This window comes from Pristiophorus japonicus, chromosome 4 (assembly GCF_044704955.1).
Source record: "Pristiophorus japonicus isolate sPriJap1 chromosome 4, sPriJap1.hap1, whole genome shotgun sequence".
NCBI lineage: Eukaryota > Metazoa > Chordata > Chondrichthyes > Pristiophoridae > Pristiophorus > Pristiophorus japonicus.
In genome coordinates this window covers 57,297,486-57,314,717 of record NC_091980.1, presented here as the reverse complement: position 1 = coordinate 57,314,717, position 17,232 = coordinate 57,297,486, and the positions used below count along the sequence as shown (strand labels likewise).

General features: G+C 39.1%; 1 protein-coding gene across 2 annotated transcripts in view; it reads left to right on the top strand.

Annotated features, from left to right (window-relative positions):
* The first annotated feature begins 756 nt into the window (after window positions 1–756).
* The window catches only part of pitx1 (paired-like homeodomain 1), a 40,510-nt gene continuing 24,034 nt past the window's right edge, over window positions 757–17,232 (top strand). Inside the window, exons 1-2 of one of the 2 annotated variants that reach the window (XM_070877217.1) lie at window positions 757–911; window positions 4,446–4,509. In XM_070877217.1, coding sequence (XP_070733318.1) covers window positions 858–911; window positions 4,446–4,509 — 118 coding nt within the window. In that variant the 5' untranslated portion in view covers window positions 757–857. Of the gene's footprint in view, window positions 912–1,045; window positions 1,093–4,445; window positions 4,510–17,232 lie in introns of those variants that run through there. The other variant, XM_070877218.1, reaches the window with a different exon arrangement.

Sequence of the window (17,232 nt, the reverse complement as noted above, 5' to 3'; positions counted from 1 at the left end):
CGAGTTACTTATTCCAGTCCGGCTGCAAGGCTGCGCTGTCTCCGTCGGGAGGTTAAGAACCCCGCCCGCCCGATACCTGGTAGCTCCCGGTGGCCAGTTCAGAGCCGCACTAACAGAACCCAGCAACACATTTACCGCAGGCTTCTCTAGCACAGGTGGTGCGTGGCATGGTGAGATCGGTCGCAAAAGGAACGGGTGAAAGTGTAAACACTTGAGACATGTAAAGGGAGCGCTCTCTTCTTGAAAGATTGCAAATAAATAACAAATAAAAGTTCGCCAAACACACCATGACTGAGATTACACACACAAATATAAATAGGTTTGACCTTTCCACGAAGATAATGTACCTTATCCGTTTGCATAGACTCTGGTTTCGTAAAGGATTATAAAGGCAACATTTCAATTTATATTTAAACATAAGTAGATGAAAGGTGTTCATGATTTGCACAGGGTTAAAGTGACGAAGGATATAGCTGCAATCGTTCTTATTATGGGGGATGGGAGGAGTGTTGCCGGTGCTCAGTCAAACCCCAGCCCGGTCTGAAAGAAGCAGCTCCGCTTGTGTTTACCAAACGTATCAATTGCGCCCATTCTCTCTCGGCTATAACTATTGCTTTCCAGCGCACAAATCTGGCACACTCACTCCCCCCTGCAGCCCTCTTGCAAAACCTGTGCTGACTGGGCACTGGGCCATGTCCCGTGGGTGGGGAGGCCTGACGTCATGTGTCAAGGCGAGCAGACAGCTGCCGACCCAGAGCAGCCGGACCGAAACTCCGATCCCCGATTCAGCACAGCCTATCCTGCTGCAATACCCAGGGTTATGGGGGGGGTGCTGGTTTTTGCTATTATTTTAATTAATGTGGAATAGCACGTATCAAGGATACCAAAGCTTCAACTCATACAGATCAATGGTGAGTCCACAGCTTATTCCTAACTGTGTGAAAGACAGAATGAGGAAATGAAACACGTGCGTTTGTACAAATGTTGCAATTTCTCCTAATTAAGCTCAATCACTGCGTGATCCTCGCGGAAAGATTCCCAACATTTCAAAACCATTTCCCACAAAGACCAGCACTCGATTTTGTCGGGAATGTAAGTAAAGGTCACAGTAAAGCAGCAAGTCTGAGGTTTGACTCGTTCGCTGGTTTTAATTCTCTTTCTTCCCTTTATAACTTAAAATGTTCTTTTTAAAAGTGTTTTGTTTGCTGTCAATAGAAATAGACATTATGAAGAGGTTAGTTTCTTGGTTGTAACTCTGAAGCTGGGCTGGGGACGCTCGCCTCTGATACTTTGGCTTATTTCACACTGTGTATAAATTATGTCGAAACTCTGTAGTTTGTCAGACCTGCCACACGCACAAAAAAATGTTCGAAAGTATAATTCCAGAGGGTTTACATCATGGAGAAAAAGCAAGACGCTGATAAGCAAACAAGGGGAGTAAATCATTTTTTGCGTTTATTACCTCTGTTAAAAGGGTTAAACTCGGTTGCTTCCTACTTTGCGATATGTGTTTGAGACCAAACCTCGCCGAGATTTTAAAATCGAAGTGTTAGTGTCAATCTGTCGGAGAGAGAAAGGTGTCTCCCTAACAGCAATATTACACTTACACGAATTAAACACTCAGCATGTACCTCGACTCAACCTGCAAAGCCACCGTCAAGCGTGGTTCAACATGTTACTGTAGTGATGTAAAGAAAGCGAGCAAAATAAAATAACATACATAGTTTAAAACGCAATATGTCAATATGGGGTTAGAGCAGATTGCAGACAGTCAGAGATTCGCACTTAAAAACAAAACAAAAACGCACTATCATAATTATAACCCGGGACAGATCCAACTGGAGAATGAGTTATGTTTATGTGACTGGAATTAAAGGCAGTCAAGACTCAAGATTATACTCCCAGAGAGGAATGATATTTCTATCAAACAGGAGGCAGTTCCCACATTTCCTTGGTGTTGAGGTAAACAGAACCAACTTTGGTTATAGATTTTACCAATAATGTGGGCCGGGTGTATGTGTGGATCAATCGTTATCATGCTGTATTTGCGATTGACTTCACTTTAGTTTGCAAGATTTACGTCAAAATAGGTGTTAAGTGATTCTCTTTTCGGCAAAGCTTCGGAAGCCGAGTGCTCCATAATTGACATTGGACTGTGAAATCGTCTTAAGAAATGCTTTCGATAGTAATTTGTAATTCATTTTTAATTTAAAAATTCAGTATTTAGTAAAATAAGGTGTGTATTGCTGTGTTATACAGTAACGCTCTCGAGTCAGAGAATCTATAACTTGCCAAATATAACCCCAACACTCTAGTTAAAAAAAAGTTAGCGATAATGGAATACTCCCTTTAAATGTAATTTAAATTTGGCCCTGTGAATAATATTTGGCCCTGTGGATAATCGATTGGTGTTTTCTTATAAATGCGTTACCAACTTGATTCGCTGAGTTTAATTATTTTCCACTGTAATATATATCAATTATTGTAATTAATTTAAATTTCAGTTTAATTTAGCAATGGTTATTTTTTTTGTTCAAGTTCTGTCTCCCATCAAATAGGGGAAACGGTAAAATCTTGTTTTTAAATGCCCCTTTATGCAGTATTTTAGAATTGTTTTAGTGGAGTCCTGCAAAGCATTTCCATGAAGTATAAATTTAAACCTACAACATCTTACAAGAGACAAATTTCATGAAAACTGCTTTACCTTGAACAGTGTCTCAAAATAACCGTCGATAAACATTACTGACAACCTTTCAAACCAGCAATGGACAGCGATGCGATTTGATTCAACATTTGTGTAAAATGCTCAACAGCCAGTTCTTAAACACCAGATCTGTGACACGGATAGAAACTCCTTACAGAAGGCCGCATAACTACTTGTTCAGATATGGTGTATATAAAAGAGTATTATTTTTCACGGTCCACGCCTGAGATAATTTCCTACATGAAATATTACCTTTTCCAATAATTTATAACACAAACGCCTATTATATAAATATGTATTTATTGAAACCTGAAGTTTTATAGAAGGAAATGTAGTTGGATAGAAATGGGCATGTTTAGATTCGACACATTTCAAGAACTTCAGTATTATTTAGAAACTGATATTTACAAATTAACAGATGTAGTCGCTGAACCGCTAGCTTTTTCTAAATATTTAGTTACATTGTTTTTGTGATAGTGAATTCTTTAACACTCATTTTTAAAGTTACCTACGTGCTTCAATAACTGAAATATCGGACACACAACCATGTTATGTGAGTCATGACGGAAAATCATGTTTTATGCACTTAATAAACAATCAAGTAATAGCTGAGAATTATATGGCGTCAGGTACTTACTTGTGTTTCGGAACCAACTCCGGGATGAAAAGGATGGGGTGGGGGATCGGTTATGGGTAAAATGTTGATAACTGATAGCCAGTCCTTTGCAGAGAGTTCTGTTGATCGTATTATTCCATTGACGCGATTTCTATCTAGGGTAACAATCGGGCCGGTGTATTTGTTGCTTTTCTACTGATGGGGTACATAAACAGATACAGTACACTGGTGCTTCTGTCGGCATAGGGGAAACAAACTGGGATCTGTGCAACCAAGTATTATAGTCAGCATCATCAAGTAATGTTATCGGCTGAAGGAAAGGATTTGTTTCGCAAATTATCGATACAATTAGTTTAGTTCATTGCAGCCCTTGTGCCACTGTTCGGTGTCGCTTGTAATCTGGGACCTCGGGGGCCAAAGTACAAGGGTCAAATGGCTTGACTGCTCGATTTGCTAATTAACTATCAGATTTCAGTTCATGGAGAACACTGTTACGATTCTGTTTAAAATGTTTGTTGTCTAGACTTTTCTAGAGTTTGTAGCTTTTGGAGCAGAGAGAAATCAGGAGACCAAGAATATCTTTACAAAATCGTGACCAAACAAAAAAAAAGTGCTGGATCTGCGGTCGGTATTCAGTGATTTGTGCACGGAATCTGACCATCAAATATTGACACAGATTCCTTTACCTACCACGGGCATCTCCGGAAAAATAATTAACTGCAGCGAAACGAAAAGCTATTAATTTCGACCAATTGTTTCCTTGTATATTTTTATTCTTACTGCCGCCAAACGCTCAGGCATGTGTCGGCTTCCAACTCGAAACACTTCCATATTAATTCAAATGGAATAATTGCAGTAGCAACATGCACGAGGCTTCGGCAATTCGTGGATGAATTTACTGAAATAACGCCAAAAGCGAACCTATTAAAGTAACAGCAAATAATAATTGTGGGCCTGTCCGCTCACTTTACCGTTTCTAACTGGTGAAATAAGTTGACTGAGGGAAAGTGCTGATCGTACACAATCGGCAGTAATGACCCAGCACGTTAATAATTCTACACACCTCTGTTAGCAACCAAATGATGAGACTATTTTCAGCAAATTTCTGTTTGATTGTTTTCGCAGAGATCCAAATTCTGCACCAAACGGAAACGTCACCTGAAGAGTTTGCCCGTCTGCGTAGATTCAGGTAAGGGACATTTCCAAACGTCTCGTTTATCGGAAGTTCTTTATCGTGGAGCAAATGGGAAACCGGATCCAGATTGACCTCTGTTTTAAAAGCAAAATGCTAAATATTGCTATGGAATTCAATCAAGTCAATTGAACCCTAATAACTAAAGTTCAGAAAGGGGTTTATGTACAAACCATCCTCCTGAATCACGGCGATAATTAATGAATTACATGTTTAATGTATTCTACTTATTAATTGGGATTGTTTGTTGATCTTATTTTCAAGATCCCGATGACATAGTTGGTCTGTGAAATGCCTTTACAGTTTGAGTAACGTATATTTTAAAGGATGTTTTAAACATAGAAACACTCCCACAAACGGGCAAACGATTCATCCCAACTTCATTCGAGACGGGACAATCGTACTTGAAATTCAGAAATACCAACCATTAGTATCTGATCTGTTCGCGCGTTTTGAAATGAGATATTGAAGAGTAAACACAATTCCTTTAGACTTTTTTTTAAAGGCTTTCGATATGAAAAGACCACGTACAGTATTACAGATAAGAGTCGGCGGTTAACTCATCATGTGTCATCTTCATATAATAAAACTTATCAATTTTGTCCAATTATCATTTTACAAACGCATGCCGATCGAAATAAAAATCGCGACTAAATTAAACTATCAGTAACCACAACCACTTGTACAATTCGAATTGTCATTTATCAATAATCACACTAGTACTCGGGAATAAATGCCGAGGTTAGAGACTGATAATACTGTTTTAGTGTTGCACAGATCTGTCTATAAGATTCATTACTTTTCCCCTTACAATTCTAAATTACTTCATTTTGTTTTTGAATAATACCAAAAAAATAAACGCTTTGTCAGGTAATGGTAACGGACAGAATAACCGAGTACATTTATAGGTTACATCTACTTGCCGATTCAAACAATCTAGGATCTGTAGAAATCAGGATTGAAATAGAAGAAAGATTACTTCAGCAATTAACATTAAAAAGAGAGAATCTTGTGTTTCAGTTTTTCACTTCTTGCAATTATAAACAAGTGATAGTGTACATTAAATATCTAAGGCCTCTGATCTCTTACATATTCTAAAGTTTTCAAATAATGAAGTGGGTTCTCGGGTTCAATGATAATCACCTTCACCATGCATGTGTTACTGCGGCCACAGCTGTAAAAGTGCTTGAGGATCAAAGAAACCAAACCAAATATCTGGAGGAATATCCTCTTCCACCTCATGAACAAGGAATTCCAATAAAGTTTCAATAAGCAAAAATAAATTGGCTGCTAGTAATTTCTAAAGACTTCACATCTTGACTGAAATGTCTGTCATTTACAATTGACTAGAATCATCTAAACAAATTCTTTAGACCAGTGTGATTTTTTTTTTAAAATTAAGATAGAATTGGAAAAACTCTCCCCAACAGCTGTGAAACATTCAAAATGCTAGCAGATGCCTAGATGTTGTTAGTTTGTATATCTTTTCTTGCATTATCCTTAATTCATGGGCATGCTTCCTATTTGTTCTCTAATTAAAGTTTTATTTTTTTTCCATTTGAATTACATTTTATTTCAAAAGCCAAAATGTTTCACAGATAATAAGATAGCTGGAAATCTGCAATATAAACAAAGTGTCAGAAATCGAAATGTTATTTAAGTAGATATTTCTTCCTTTAGATTGTCTTAATTGCCATTCTGACTCTTCAATTTTAACAAAAAAAACTTCAAATGAACAAATATAATATCCAAAGTACTGTTGCTCTGTAAAAAGGTTGCTTCCCATCCACTCCTGCTAGTACTAAATATAATAATCTCCTGCCTTGTTCACTGATGACAACAAGTATTAATAGATACAATTCAATAGACAGTGCAGCCTGGCTATGTGCTCAGCGGTCTTTCATTCCTTTTCCCCCCATTGTTAAAGATGTTTTTGCAGTGTAACCTTTTTCAGATTTAACATGCAATAACTCACTTCCAATCACATACTGCAGAGTTTATGTGAAGCTGGTATGTCAGTAATGCATTTTGATGAAATGGGAAACGAAATACAGTTTCCTGAGCGTGCCAGTCACCCTGGGAGGGAGTCTTGCCAACAGTGCATCTTTTAAAAGTTAATCACAAATTACGTCTAACTTCAACATCCATTTTGTTTCGTTTTTAATTTGTCTACTTCTGTTTTAGTAGCTTTTCTTAAGCTGGAAGGGGGAACTAAGTGGGAGGAGTTACTGAGTGTGAGATAGCTGAATTATCATCAGGAGATACTCTTGTTAATTCAGGGCTCTTCAGTTATGATGTCATTTCAAGTCTATATATTAATTTATCTCCTTCACACTGTTGGATGCAGTATCTTCTCCAAGCCAATTGACACATAATCTCTCTCACTAACCCAGGGACTGGGAGAAATTTAGAACTCAGCAGAGGAGGACAAAGGGTTTGATTAGGGCAGGGAAAATGGAGTACGAGAAGAAGCTTGCAGGGAACATTAAGGCGGATTGCAAAAGTTTCTATCGGTATGTAAAGAGAAAAAGGTTAGTAAAGACAAACGTAGGTCCCCTGCAGTCAGAATCAGGGGAAGTCATAACGGGGAACAAAGAAATGGCAGACCAATTGAACAAGTACTTTGGTTCGGTATTCATTAAGGAGGATACAAACAACCTTCCGGATATAAAAGGGGTCAGAGGGTCTAGTAAGGAGGGGGAACTGAGGGAAATCTTTATTAGTCGGGAAATTGTGTTGGGGAAATTGATGGGATTGAAGGCCGATAAATCCCCAGGGCCTGATGGACTGCATCCCAGAGTACTTGAGGAGGTGGCCTTGGAAATAGCGGATGCATTGACAGTCATTTTCCAACATTCCATTGACTCTGGATCAGTTCCTATTGAGTGGAGGGTAGCCAATGTAACCCCACTTTTTAAAAAAGGAGGGAGAGAGAAAACAGGGAATTATAGACCGGTCAGCCTGACCTCAGTAGTGGGTAAAATGATGGAATCAATTATTAAGGATGTCATAGCAGCGCATTTGGAAAATGGTGACATTGATAGGTCCAAGTCAGCATGGATTTGTGAAAGGGAAATCATGCTTGACAAATCTTCTGGAATTTTTTGAGGATGTTTCCAGTAAAGTGGACAAAGGAGAACCAGTTGATGTGGTATATTTGGACTTTCAGAAGGCTTTCGACAAGGTCCCACACAAGAGATTAATGTGCAAAGTTAAAGCACATGGGATTGGGGGTAGTGTGCTGACGTGGATTGAGAACTAGTTGTCCGACAGGAAGCAAAGAGTAGGAGTAAACGGGTACTTTTCAGAATGGCAGGCAGTGACTAGTGGGGTGCCGCACGGTTCTGTGCTGGGGCCCCAGCTGTTTACATTGTACATTAATGATTTAGACGAGGGGATTAAATGCAGTATCTCCAAATTTGCGGATGACACTAAGTTGGGTGGCAGTGTGAGCTGCGAGGAGGATGCTATGAGGCTGCAGAGTGACTTAGATAGATTAGGTGAGTGGGCAAATGCATGGCAGATGAAGTATAATGTGGATAAATGTGAGGTTATCCACTTTGGTGGTAAAAACAGAGAGACAGACTATTATCTGAATGGTGACAGATTAGGAAAAGGGAAGGTGCAACGAGACCTGGGTGTCATGGTACATCAGTCATTGAAGGTTGGCATGCAGGTACAGCAGGCGGTTAAGAAAGCAAATGGCATGTTGGCCTTCATAGCGAGGGGATTTGAGTACAGGGGCAGGGAGGTGTTGCTACAGTTGTACAGGGCCTTGGTGAGGCCACACCTGGAGTATTGTGTACAGTTTTGGTCTCCTAACTTGAGGAAGGACATTCTTGCTATTGAGGGAGTGCAGCGAAGATTCACCAGACTGATTCCCGGGATGGTGGGACTGACCTATCAAGAAAGACTGGATCAACTGGGCTTGTATTCACTGGAGTTCAGAAGAATGAGAGGGGACCTCATAGAAACGTTTAAAATTCTGACGGGTTTAGACAGGTTAGATGCAGGAAGAATGTTCCCAATGTTGGGGAAGTCCAGAACCAGGGGTCACAGTCTGAGGATAAGGGATAAGCCATTTAGGACCGAGATGAGGAGAAACTTCTTCACCCAGAGAGTGGTGAACCTGTGGAATTCTCTACCACAGAAAGTAGTTGAGGCCAATTCACTAAATATATTCAAAAGGGAGTTAGATGAAGTCCTTACTACTCGGGGGATCAAGGGTTATGGCGAGAAAGCAGGAAGGGGGTACTGAAGTTTCATGTTCAGCCATGAACTCATTGAATGGCGGTGCAGGCTAGAAGGGCTGAATGGCCTGCTCCTGCACCAATTTTCTATGTTTCTATACTGTCATAAAGGGAGATATATGTGTGCTTATTGATGTCTTTCAGTCACCTCTGTTACCACGGCTTAATGCTTCAAAACTATTGGTTTTAAGCATCCAAGAAACTGACATTTGGTGTAGAACTCCCCTGATGTGTCACCAGGATGTTTTTCCATGATAACATTAAGGGTGAGAAAACTAGGCAATACTTCTCTACTCCAAAAAGTTACAGGATATCTATTTATTTATACACTACATTCACTTATAGTGACACATTTAAAGGACATCTATACAAAATATTTGCCCTCAAATTGCCCTTAATCAGCAATTTTAAAGCATGGCACACAGTAATAAGGGACAGCTGAGGCTCCATATTGCCACTTTGATGCAAAGTGGTTTTGGTTGAGCATCAATGCAAGAGTGGCAATATAAAAGCAGCCTCAGTTATCGCTTAGAAGACTGTCGAATGCATTAAAGCCCTAAGGTATAAGATCCTCAGGAGGCTGTCTCCCACCATTTTGAGTTCCCAAAGAGTATAATATAAATTCAGTCTGAGTGGCACCAATAAGTGTACAGGTACCTTTCTTTATAGCATTTTAAAAAATTTAACAAGGGAGTAGAATGCATGTCCCCTCTAAGTGTAGAAAACACTAAAATGTACTGAGATTTGGAGTAACTACAACAATTTTAAAATTGTGGTTCTATAGATCTTTCTAGTTCAGTGTAACATAACAGCATATTTGATTTTGTTGCTTTTTCATCCTTGTTTTCATAAATATTTTACTTTGTTATTGCTTCAGCTCTGCTATAATTATTTGTTGGCTGAGATTGAGATTATGGTACTGGTGTGGAATTAGGCAGAGTTTGGAAAGAACTCTTACAGATCTAAAGTTATACAGTTTCAGTCCCCATTACAACCATGAATCATAGAGTAATGAATTCAGAAAGTAACAGTCTATACTAAGTAAGCCTGTTTGCCACCCACTAACAAATATCGTTGTTGCAGTTTATTTAATATTATGATTGGCACAGTCTCAAAGTGCATTAGATTGGAAAATCCCCAGGTATAACAATCTGTATTTGTTGTCATGCCTACTTCGAAAACCAATGGTCACATTATCACTAACTCAATGTAAGATGCCAACAAGATATAAGCCAGAAGCTGGGGCTCAGAAGTGTGGAATTAGCAAGCAGTCATTTCACCTATTAATCTGGGTTCCAATCCAGCTGAGACGAGTTTTTTCTCTATATAACTGTGTGCTGTAAAGGTCTAAACAAAATGAGTTTGGGTGTGATTCAATCCAGTTCCTAGTGAATGAGTTCAAATCACAAACTACCCACAAATTGACCTAAATTGGCAATAAATTGACAAGGTCAATCACAGGGCTGGTTAATGTAGGAAATAGAAATCCTACACTCGTTCAGTAGGAGGGAGCTCCTCTGAGGTTAGGTTTAAGGCACACTGAGGAAACAATAGCTCTAGTTTCTATGTGTAGCAACCTTGTAAAGACATTGGGCCATAATTTGCGACCCCTATGGTGCGTATGCGCCCGGTGGGGCCGTGCAGGTTCTGGGTTTTCATATGCATGCATGAAATCCCAGAACTTGCGATCTGGCAAGAATTTTCTTGGCAGATCCAACGCATCCTTGGGAAAAGGTCATTCGTGGGTGAAGCGAGTTGGGCTATTCCCAGCGAATGCCCGTGAAATTCTTACGCCTTGTAAAATTAGTTGTAAGTCCTGCTTTTACCAGTGTAAAAGTTTTAAAAAAACATTAAAATAAAATTTTACCAATCTTTTATACATTTAAAAACCCTGTGCAATAAGGAAAGTTTATCTTTAGCCCTGTTAAAACAGGTACATTTATTTTTCAAAACTTAAAATTTTTTTGATTTCAATATTTAATTAAATGCCATTTTAATTAATTTTTAACTATAATTTTTTTAATTGGTTTGGGTATTTCCATTCATACTTATGGGGTTTCTGTACATACGGAATCCCCAATAGCATGAATGGGGATTCTCTTCTATCATTTGTTGGGCCAGCCCTCATGATCCCAGGAGTACTTGTGGATCGCCTGAGCCCCAAAGACACATGGGCCTCTTCCCGTGGGTACCCGGAGAGTCCCTGGACTGTGAGTCTCCATACCTCCTGGAATATCAGATACGTGGGCATTTTATTTGCCGATCGGAGGCAATTCCCCGTGGGAAGCCTCCGACCGCAAATTCAAGACCATTATTTTTCAATGCATTTGCAATGTCACTAAATGTAGTTACTATTACTATGGACATTGTTAGAAGTTCGTATATGACTGTACTATACCTGACCTGGGTGTGCTTGATGTTGACATTTGGTTGAAATGTTTTCCATTCCCTCAAACTAACATTTCTCACTTCAGTGGGTATAGAAACCAAACAAAAATATAAATTTGAAAAAATATATATTGGGTAGGTATGATTCTAATTCTAGGTCGAAGATGCAATCTTATCATGCAACAGAAATAGTATTAAAGGTTAGATTATAAAGCTAAAATCCTAAACACTAGACTGGAAATATTTGATTGTATATTTTGTAATTATCCCTGTTGTTCTAACAGATGGCTCTTCCATTTATTTTTACTTGTCACTATTTTCTTAAATATTTTATTACACTCATTCTTTGTGCCATCTCCTAGTCAAAAGTATAGACAGGCCTCTGATAATGCTACTGTTGTGCCACCTTCTAGGTGGTGTGTAACAATTCACTCCCCCTTGTGTTGATTGTATATCTGGGGAATGGCCTTGCCTTTGCTCAGCATTTACCTGTTACAACAACAACAACAACTTGCATTTATATAGCAGCTTTAAAGTAGTAATGTCCCGAGGTGCTTCACAGGAGTGTCATCAAGCAAAATTTGACATCAAGACACATAGGAGATATTAAGACAGATGGCCAAAGGCTTGGTCAAAGAGAGAGGTTTTATGGGGCCTCTTAGAGGTGGAGAGGTTTAGGGAGAGAATTCTAGAGCTTAGGCATGGCTGCTATTGAGGTAGCGATGAAAATTCGGGATGTGCAAGAGACTAGAATTGGAGGAATGAAAAGATCTCATGATTGTAGGGCTGGAAGGGGTTATAGAGATAGGGAGGGATTTGAAAACCAGGATGGGAATTTTAAAATCGAGATTTTGCCGGACCAGGAACTAATGTAAGTCAGCGAGCACATGGGTGATAGGTGAAAGATATTTGGTGCATATTAGGATATGTGCAGCAGAGATTTGAATGTCCTTAAGTTTACAGACAAGGTGGGAGGTCAGCCAGGAGAGCATTGGAATAGTCAAGTCTAGAGGTAACAAAGTCAGGGATGAGATCCAGAAGTTATTATTGTGGAGAATCATGTGCATGAACCCAGATCCATGCACTCTGTCGTGTATTGATGTTCCAAGGTGCTGCACTACTTCAAATGTGGTTGTTTGACCACATTTATGAAAGTATTTTAATAACTTCTAAGTGACCAATTCTAAAACTGCTTCTATAAATATCATATTGAATGGTGGTGCAGGCTCGAAGGGCTGAATGGCCTTCCCCTGCACCTATTTTCTATGTTTCTATGCTGTAATCAATAAAAACTAATAGCATTAAGACAATTGATGCTTTACACAGAAGTCTGCACAATTCTTCTTGTTGACATGTAATATCTGAAAATATTGTTATTTACATTGGAAATGTCAATCTTTTTCAAGATTATGACTAACATTTTATTATTATTCTTTATATAACATGTTTGAGAACTCCAAAAATATTTTAATTATATCCAAACTAAAAAGATAATTTCAAAAATATGAATATCATTGCTAGTTTGTGACACACATTTTCACTCTGGAGATGAATCTTAACTTGCACTCAATTTCATTGTTCATGTGCCATCCAGCCAGCCTCACATATGCAGATATTTATTACATCCTCTACATTTTTCAGGAACCAAAATGTAGCTTGATATCTGCAGAGAAGATAATGCATAATAATTTTCTGGGTATGCTCCAACATTTCTGTTTTAACTATTACTGTTTAATAGAGTCAAAAATAAAGGTAATTTTGTGGCGTAGATTTAAGACATAGCTATTCCAACCAGCTGTGCTATAGTGCAGAAAGTATCATGGCTGCACCTACAACAGTGAGTCCATATGGTGAATGCCCAGTCTCAGCCATACTGTCAAGAAGATGTTACGGGGAAGGAAAAAAAAAGTATAAATTACCCCCAAATTGTTTTCTTTCTTATCCTCTTGCACACCACTGTCAGAAACCTGGAAGCATGTTGCTCACCAGCCTACCCTCTCAATGTATAATGAATGTAGTGCGAGAATCCAAAACTCGGATTCATAAATATAAGATAGTTACTAATAAATCCAACAGGGAAATAAGGAGAAATGACTTTACTCAGAGTGATAGAATGTGGAACTCGCTGCCACAAGATGTGGGTGAGGTAAATAGCTTAGTTGCTTTCAAAAGGAAACTAGACACATACATGAGAGAAAGGGGACGAAAAAGATGCGTTGAAAGGCTGAGCTGAGGCAAATGGAATGGGAGGCGACTCGTGTGAGTGTCAACATCAGCACAATCTAGTTGGGCAAAATAGCCTGTTTCCATGCTATATATTTTCTATGTAATCCTATGTGTAGCTTGGCAATACATAATATACAATGGGGAAAATATATTTTACAATTAAACATGTATTAATATTTTCAACATTTGTCCTCTAATTCCCCATTATAAAGTGGGTGCAATCTCATGCACAGCCAACAAATCGCACAGTAGAGCCTTTGCACTAATAGAGCAAGTCTCATTATTTAACTTCTATGATCTTTTCAGTGCAGTTTCTCAATATACACTTTGTTCCACATTAACAGTTATAGCTATTTGAGAGCACTTCTAAAGCATTTGGGGTATATTCACCCAACTGTTCAAACCAAACAGCTTATCAGGCGAATTAAATTATCACTGACATTGACCGTAGTGACAGCTGATATCTCCCAGGCCCAAGGGCCACTAACATGAAAGCAAGCTCTTTATTTCCTTACAGTATAATATTGCACAAGAATTCTGCAGCCCTCAACTGCTGCTGGTGGTGGAGTTATTTTAACCCCCTGCTCATTTTCTGTGTTTACAGAAACCTTTTAAAGATCAACTGCTTCAGTTGTTCCAGTCTATTACTTTTACTGCAGTTGTCTCAAAATTGATTTCCCAATTGTTTTCCCAGTACAGGTTGAGCGTCTGAAATCCGGAGTTCCGGAATGTTCCGGAATCCGGACACCGGGCTGATCCGTGGCGGGGTCATCTGGAATCCAGAAAATGTTCCAGAATCTGGACTTCTTTTTAAAACCGAATTAACTGCTGAAAAAGAATTTTAAAATAAAAACTTTAACTAACTTACCTTTTTTACAGATCTTCAAGGCAGGTTTTTCCCGGCCGCTGACACCTGACCTCGGCCCCCTCCTTGCCCTTTCCCAGGCATTTCTGAATTAGGGACGTCAGAAAGACGTTCCGGATTTTGGGTATTTCTAGATTTCGGAATGGCCTCAGTCCCGAGGTTTCCAGATTTCGGATGCTCCAACTGTATACCTGTATTACTTCTTTATAAAATTTCTGATTGTTGTTTCAATGAGTTGTAAGTTGCTGTCAAATATTTATAGAACCAAAAAACATGCACAGAAGTGAACCTTTTGCACTAGATTTTATACAGCTGCCATTTGAGCACCTATTAGCATTTTGTCCTTAAAGTAATAATTCCAAAACACACAGATTTCAGAAAATTGACTAAGTGCTTTACATCATGGTGGAAATATTGGTTTATCTGAACATGAGATGATATTGTGCAATGGTGCCCCTTTTAATGAAAAGCATCAATCTGATCTTGTTTTCTAAGGCTCAAATTATTAGCTTTATTAAATAGGTTTACTATTAAAGTAACTTTTTTTTAAACTAGATGCATGTACACACTCACACATAAATATATATATATATATATATATACATCTCAAGGTCCAGGTCGCTGATTGTAACGTGGGCAGGTACAGCAGGAGCGGCGAGTGATTGGGGCCCAGGAGAGGCGTGAGTTCGGGGCCTAGAAGAGGCGAGGGCCCAGGGGCAGCACGGGCCAGCCTACACTGTGATATGTGTGCGCACTAGGTCTGTGCAGCAGAGCTAGTCTCCAGTCGTCTTGGTTAATCCTTGCCACTGGAGCAAGACCTAGCTCTGTCAAGCCCGTGTGGTGGCTGGTGTTCAATGGCCATCACACGTTTTTAAAAAAAAAAATCCATGCACAGGCATCTTCCACTTTACAAGATTTAGTTCTGGACTTGGAATATTAGGTCCTTCATTGAAACACCTGTGAACTTTTTGGCGTGGAAGCAAGTCATCCTTGATTCAAGGGACAGCCGATGATGATTATGATCAAGGTAGTCCACCAGTCTAGCCAATAGTTTGTTTTGGGCTAGATTTGTTTTTCAAGTGCAGCTAGCTTAAATTAGTCAGCAATCAGTATATGGCAGGTGCATACCGTGTAAAATTGAGATCCATGATCTGGCCAATTGCCAAACAGAGGTTTCTTGACTGAACACCCATTTGGCTGAATTAATTTGTTTAGTGGCTTCACTTCTGTTATATTTAGAAGGGGGTTCATCCAGTTCTTGTAGTTCAACCGAGTGTGGTAGAGTTTCTGCTATGGCCGCAATCGCCGATTTGGACATAAGCTGCACTCAAAATTGTGCTAATTTTGTGAAGTTTATTTATTTTCTCAAGTTTCTGCTCGAACTTACTTGCATATCGCTGAATGCAAAATCTACCATGAATCAGTGCAATTGAGCAGTGTTTTAGAATGTAATTTTTTTGCTTTTTAAAAAAAAAAATTCCTTGATATATTTTAGGAGTGGTTACTTGGTTCAGTTTGATACATTAATACAGATGAAAGTGGGTTTATCACAAGGAATAAGCATTTTAATCAGAGTATCTAGTCCACCACATGTGAGTAAACTGATTTTAAATAATTGAATATGAATTTAGAAAAAACTGTACAGAACCATTTGCTAGTTACATTGGGGTATAGTAGTCAATTCATTAATATTTAAAAATGTATATTTAACAGCTTTTAAAATGTGCCTATCAGTGTCCTTTCACCCAAAAGAACCAGTTTGATTTTTAGAGCCTCCTCGACTGAACACCTTAAATTTTCAGTTGATCAGAGAGAGCAAGCATGGATTTGTGAAAGGTAGGTCGTGCTGAGAAACCTGATTGAATTTTTTTTGAAGAGGTGACTAAAATAGTGGATAAGGGAATGTCTATGGACTTCCAGAAGGCATTTGATAAAGTCCCACATAGTTAACAGTCTTTTAAGGTTGAAGCCCACGGAATTGAGAGCAAATGATTGACCTGGTTAGGAAATTGGCTGAGTGGCAGGAGACAGGCAGTAGGGATAATGGGTAAGTACTCAAATTGGCAGGAGGTGAGTAGTGGTGTCCCACAGGAATCTGTGTAGGGGCCTCAAGTATTCACAGTATTTACTAACTTAGATGATGGCATAGAAAGTCACTTATCCAAATTTACCGATGACACAAAGGTAGGCAGCATTGTAAGCAGTGTAGATGGAAGCATAAAATTACAAAGGGATATCGACAGATTAAGTGAATGGGCAAAACTGTGGTAAATGGACTTCAATGTAGGCAAATGTGTGGTCATCCACTATGGACCTAAAAAGACTAGAACAGGGTACTTTGTAAATAGTGAAAAGCAAAAGGTGGAGGTCCAAGGAGACTTGGGGGTCCAGATACATGGATCATTAAAATGTCATGAGCAGTTACTGGCTAGCCTTTATATCTAGAGGACAGGAATACAAGGGAGTAGAAGTTATGCTGCAGCTGTACAAAATCCTGGTTAGACCACACCTGGAGTACTGAGAGCAGTTCTGGGCACCACACCTTAAGAAGGAGGGAGTGCAGTGTAGGTTTACCAGAATGATACCCAGATTCATGGGTTAAGTTACGAGGACAGATTACACAAATTAGGGTTGTAGTCCCTAGAATTTAGAAGGTTAAGGGTGATCTGATCGAAGTTTTCAAGATATTAAGGTGAACAGATAGGGTAGATAGAAACTAATACCACTGGTTGGGGATTCTAGAACTAGGGGGCATAGTCTAAAAATTACAGCCAGACCTTTCAGGTGTGAAATTAGGTAACACTACTACACACACAGGATGGTAGAAGTTTGGAACTTTCTTCCGCAAATGACAATTGATGCTAGATCAATTGTTAATTTTAAATCGGAGATTGATACCTTTCTGTTAACCAAAGGTATTAAGGTATATGGGCCAAAGGTGGGTATATGGAGTTAGGTCGCAGATCAGCCATGATCTCATTGAATGAATGG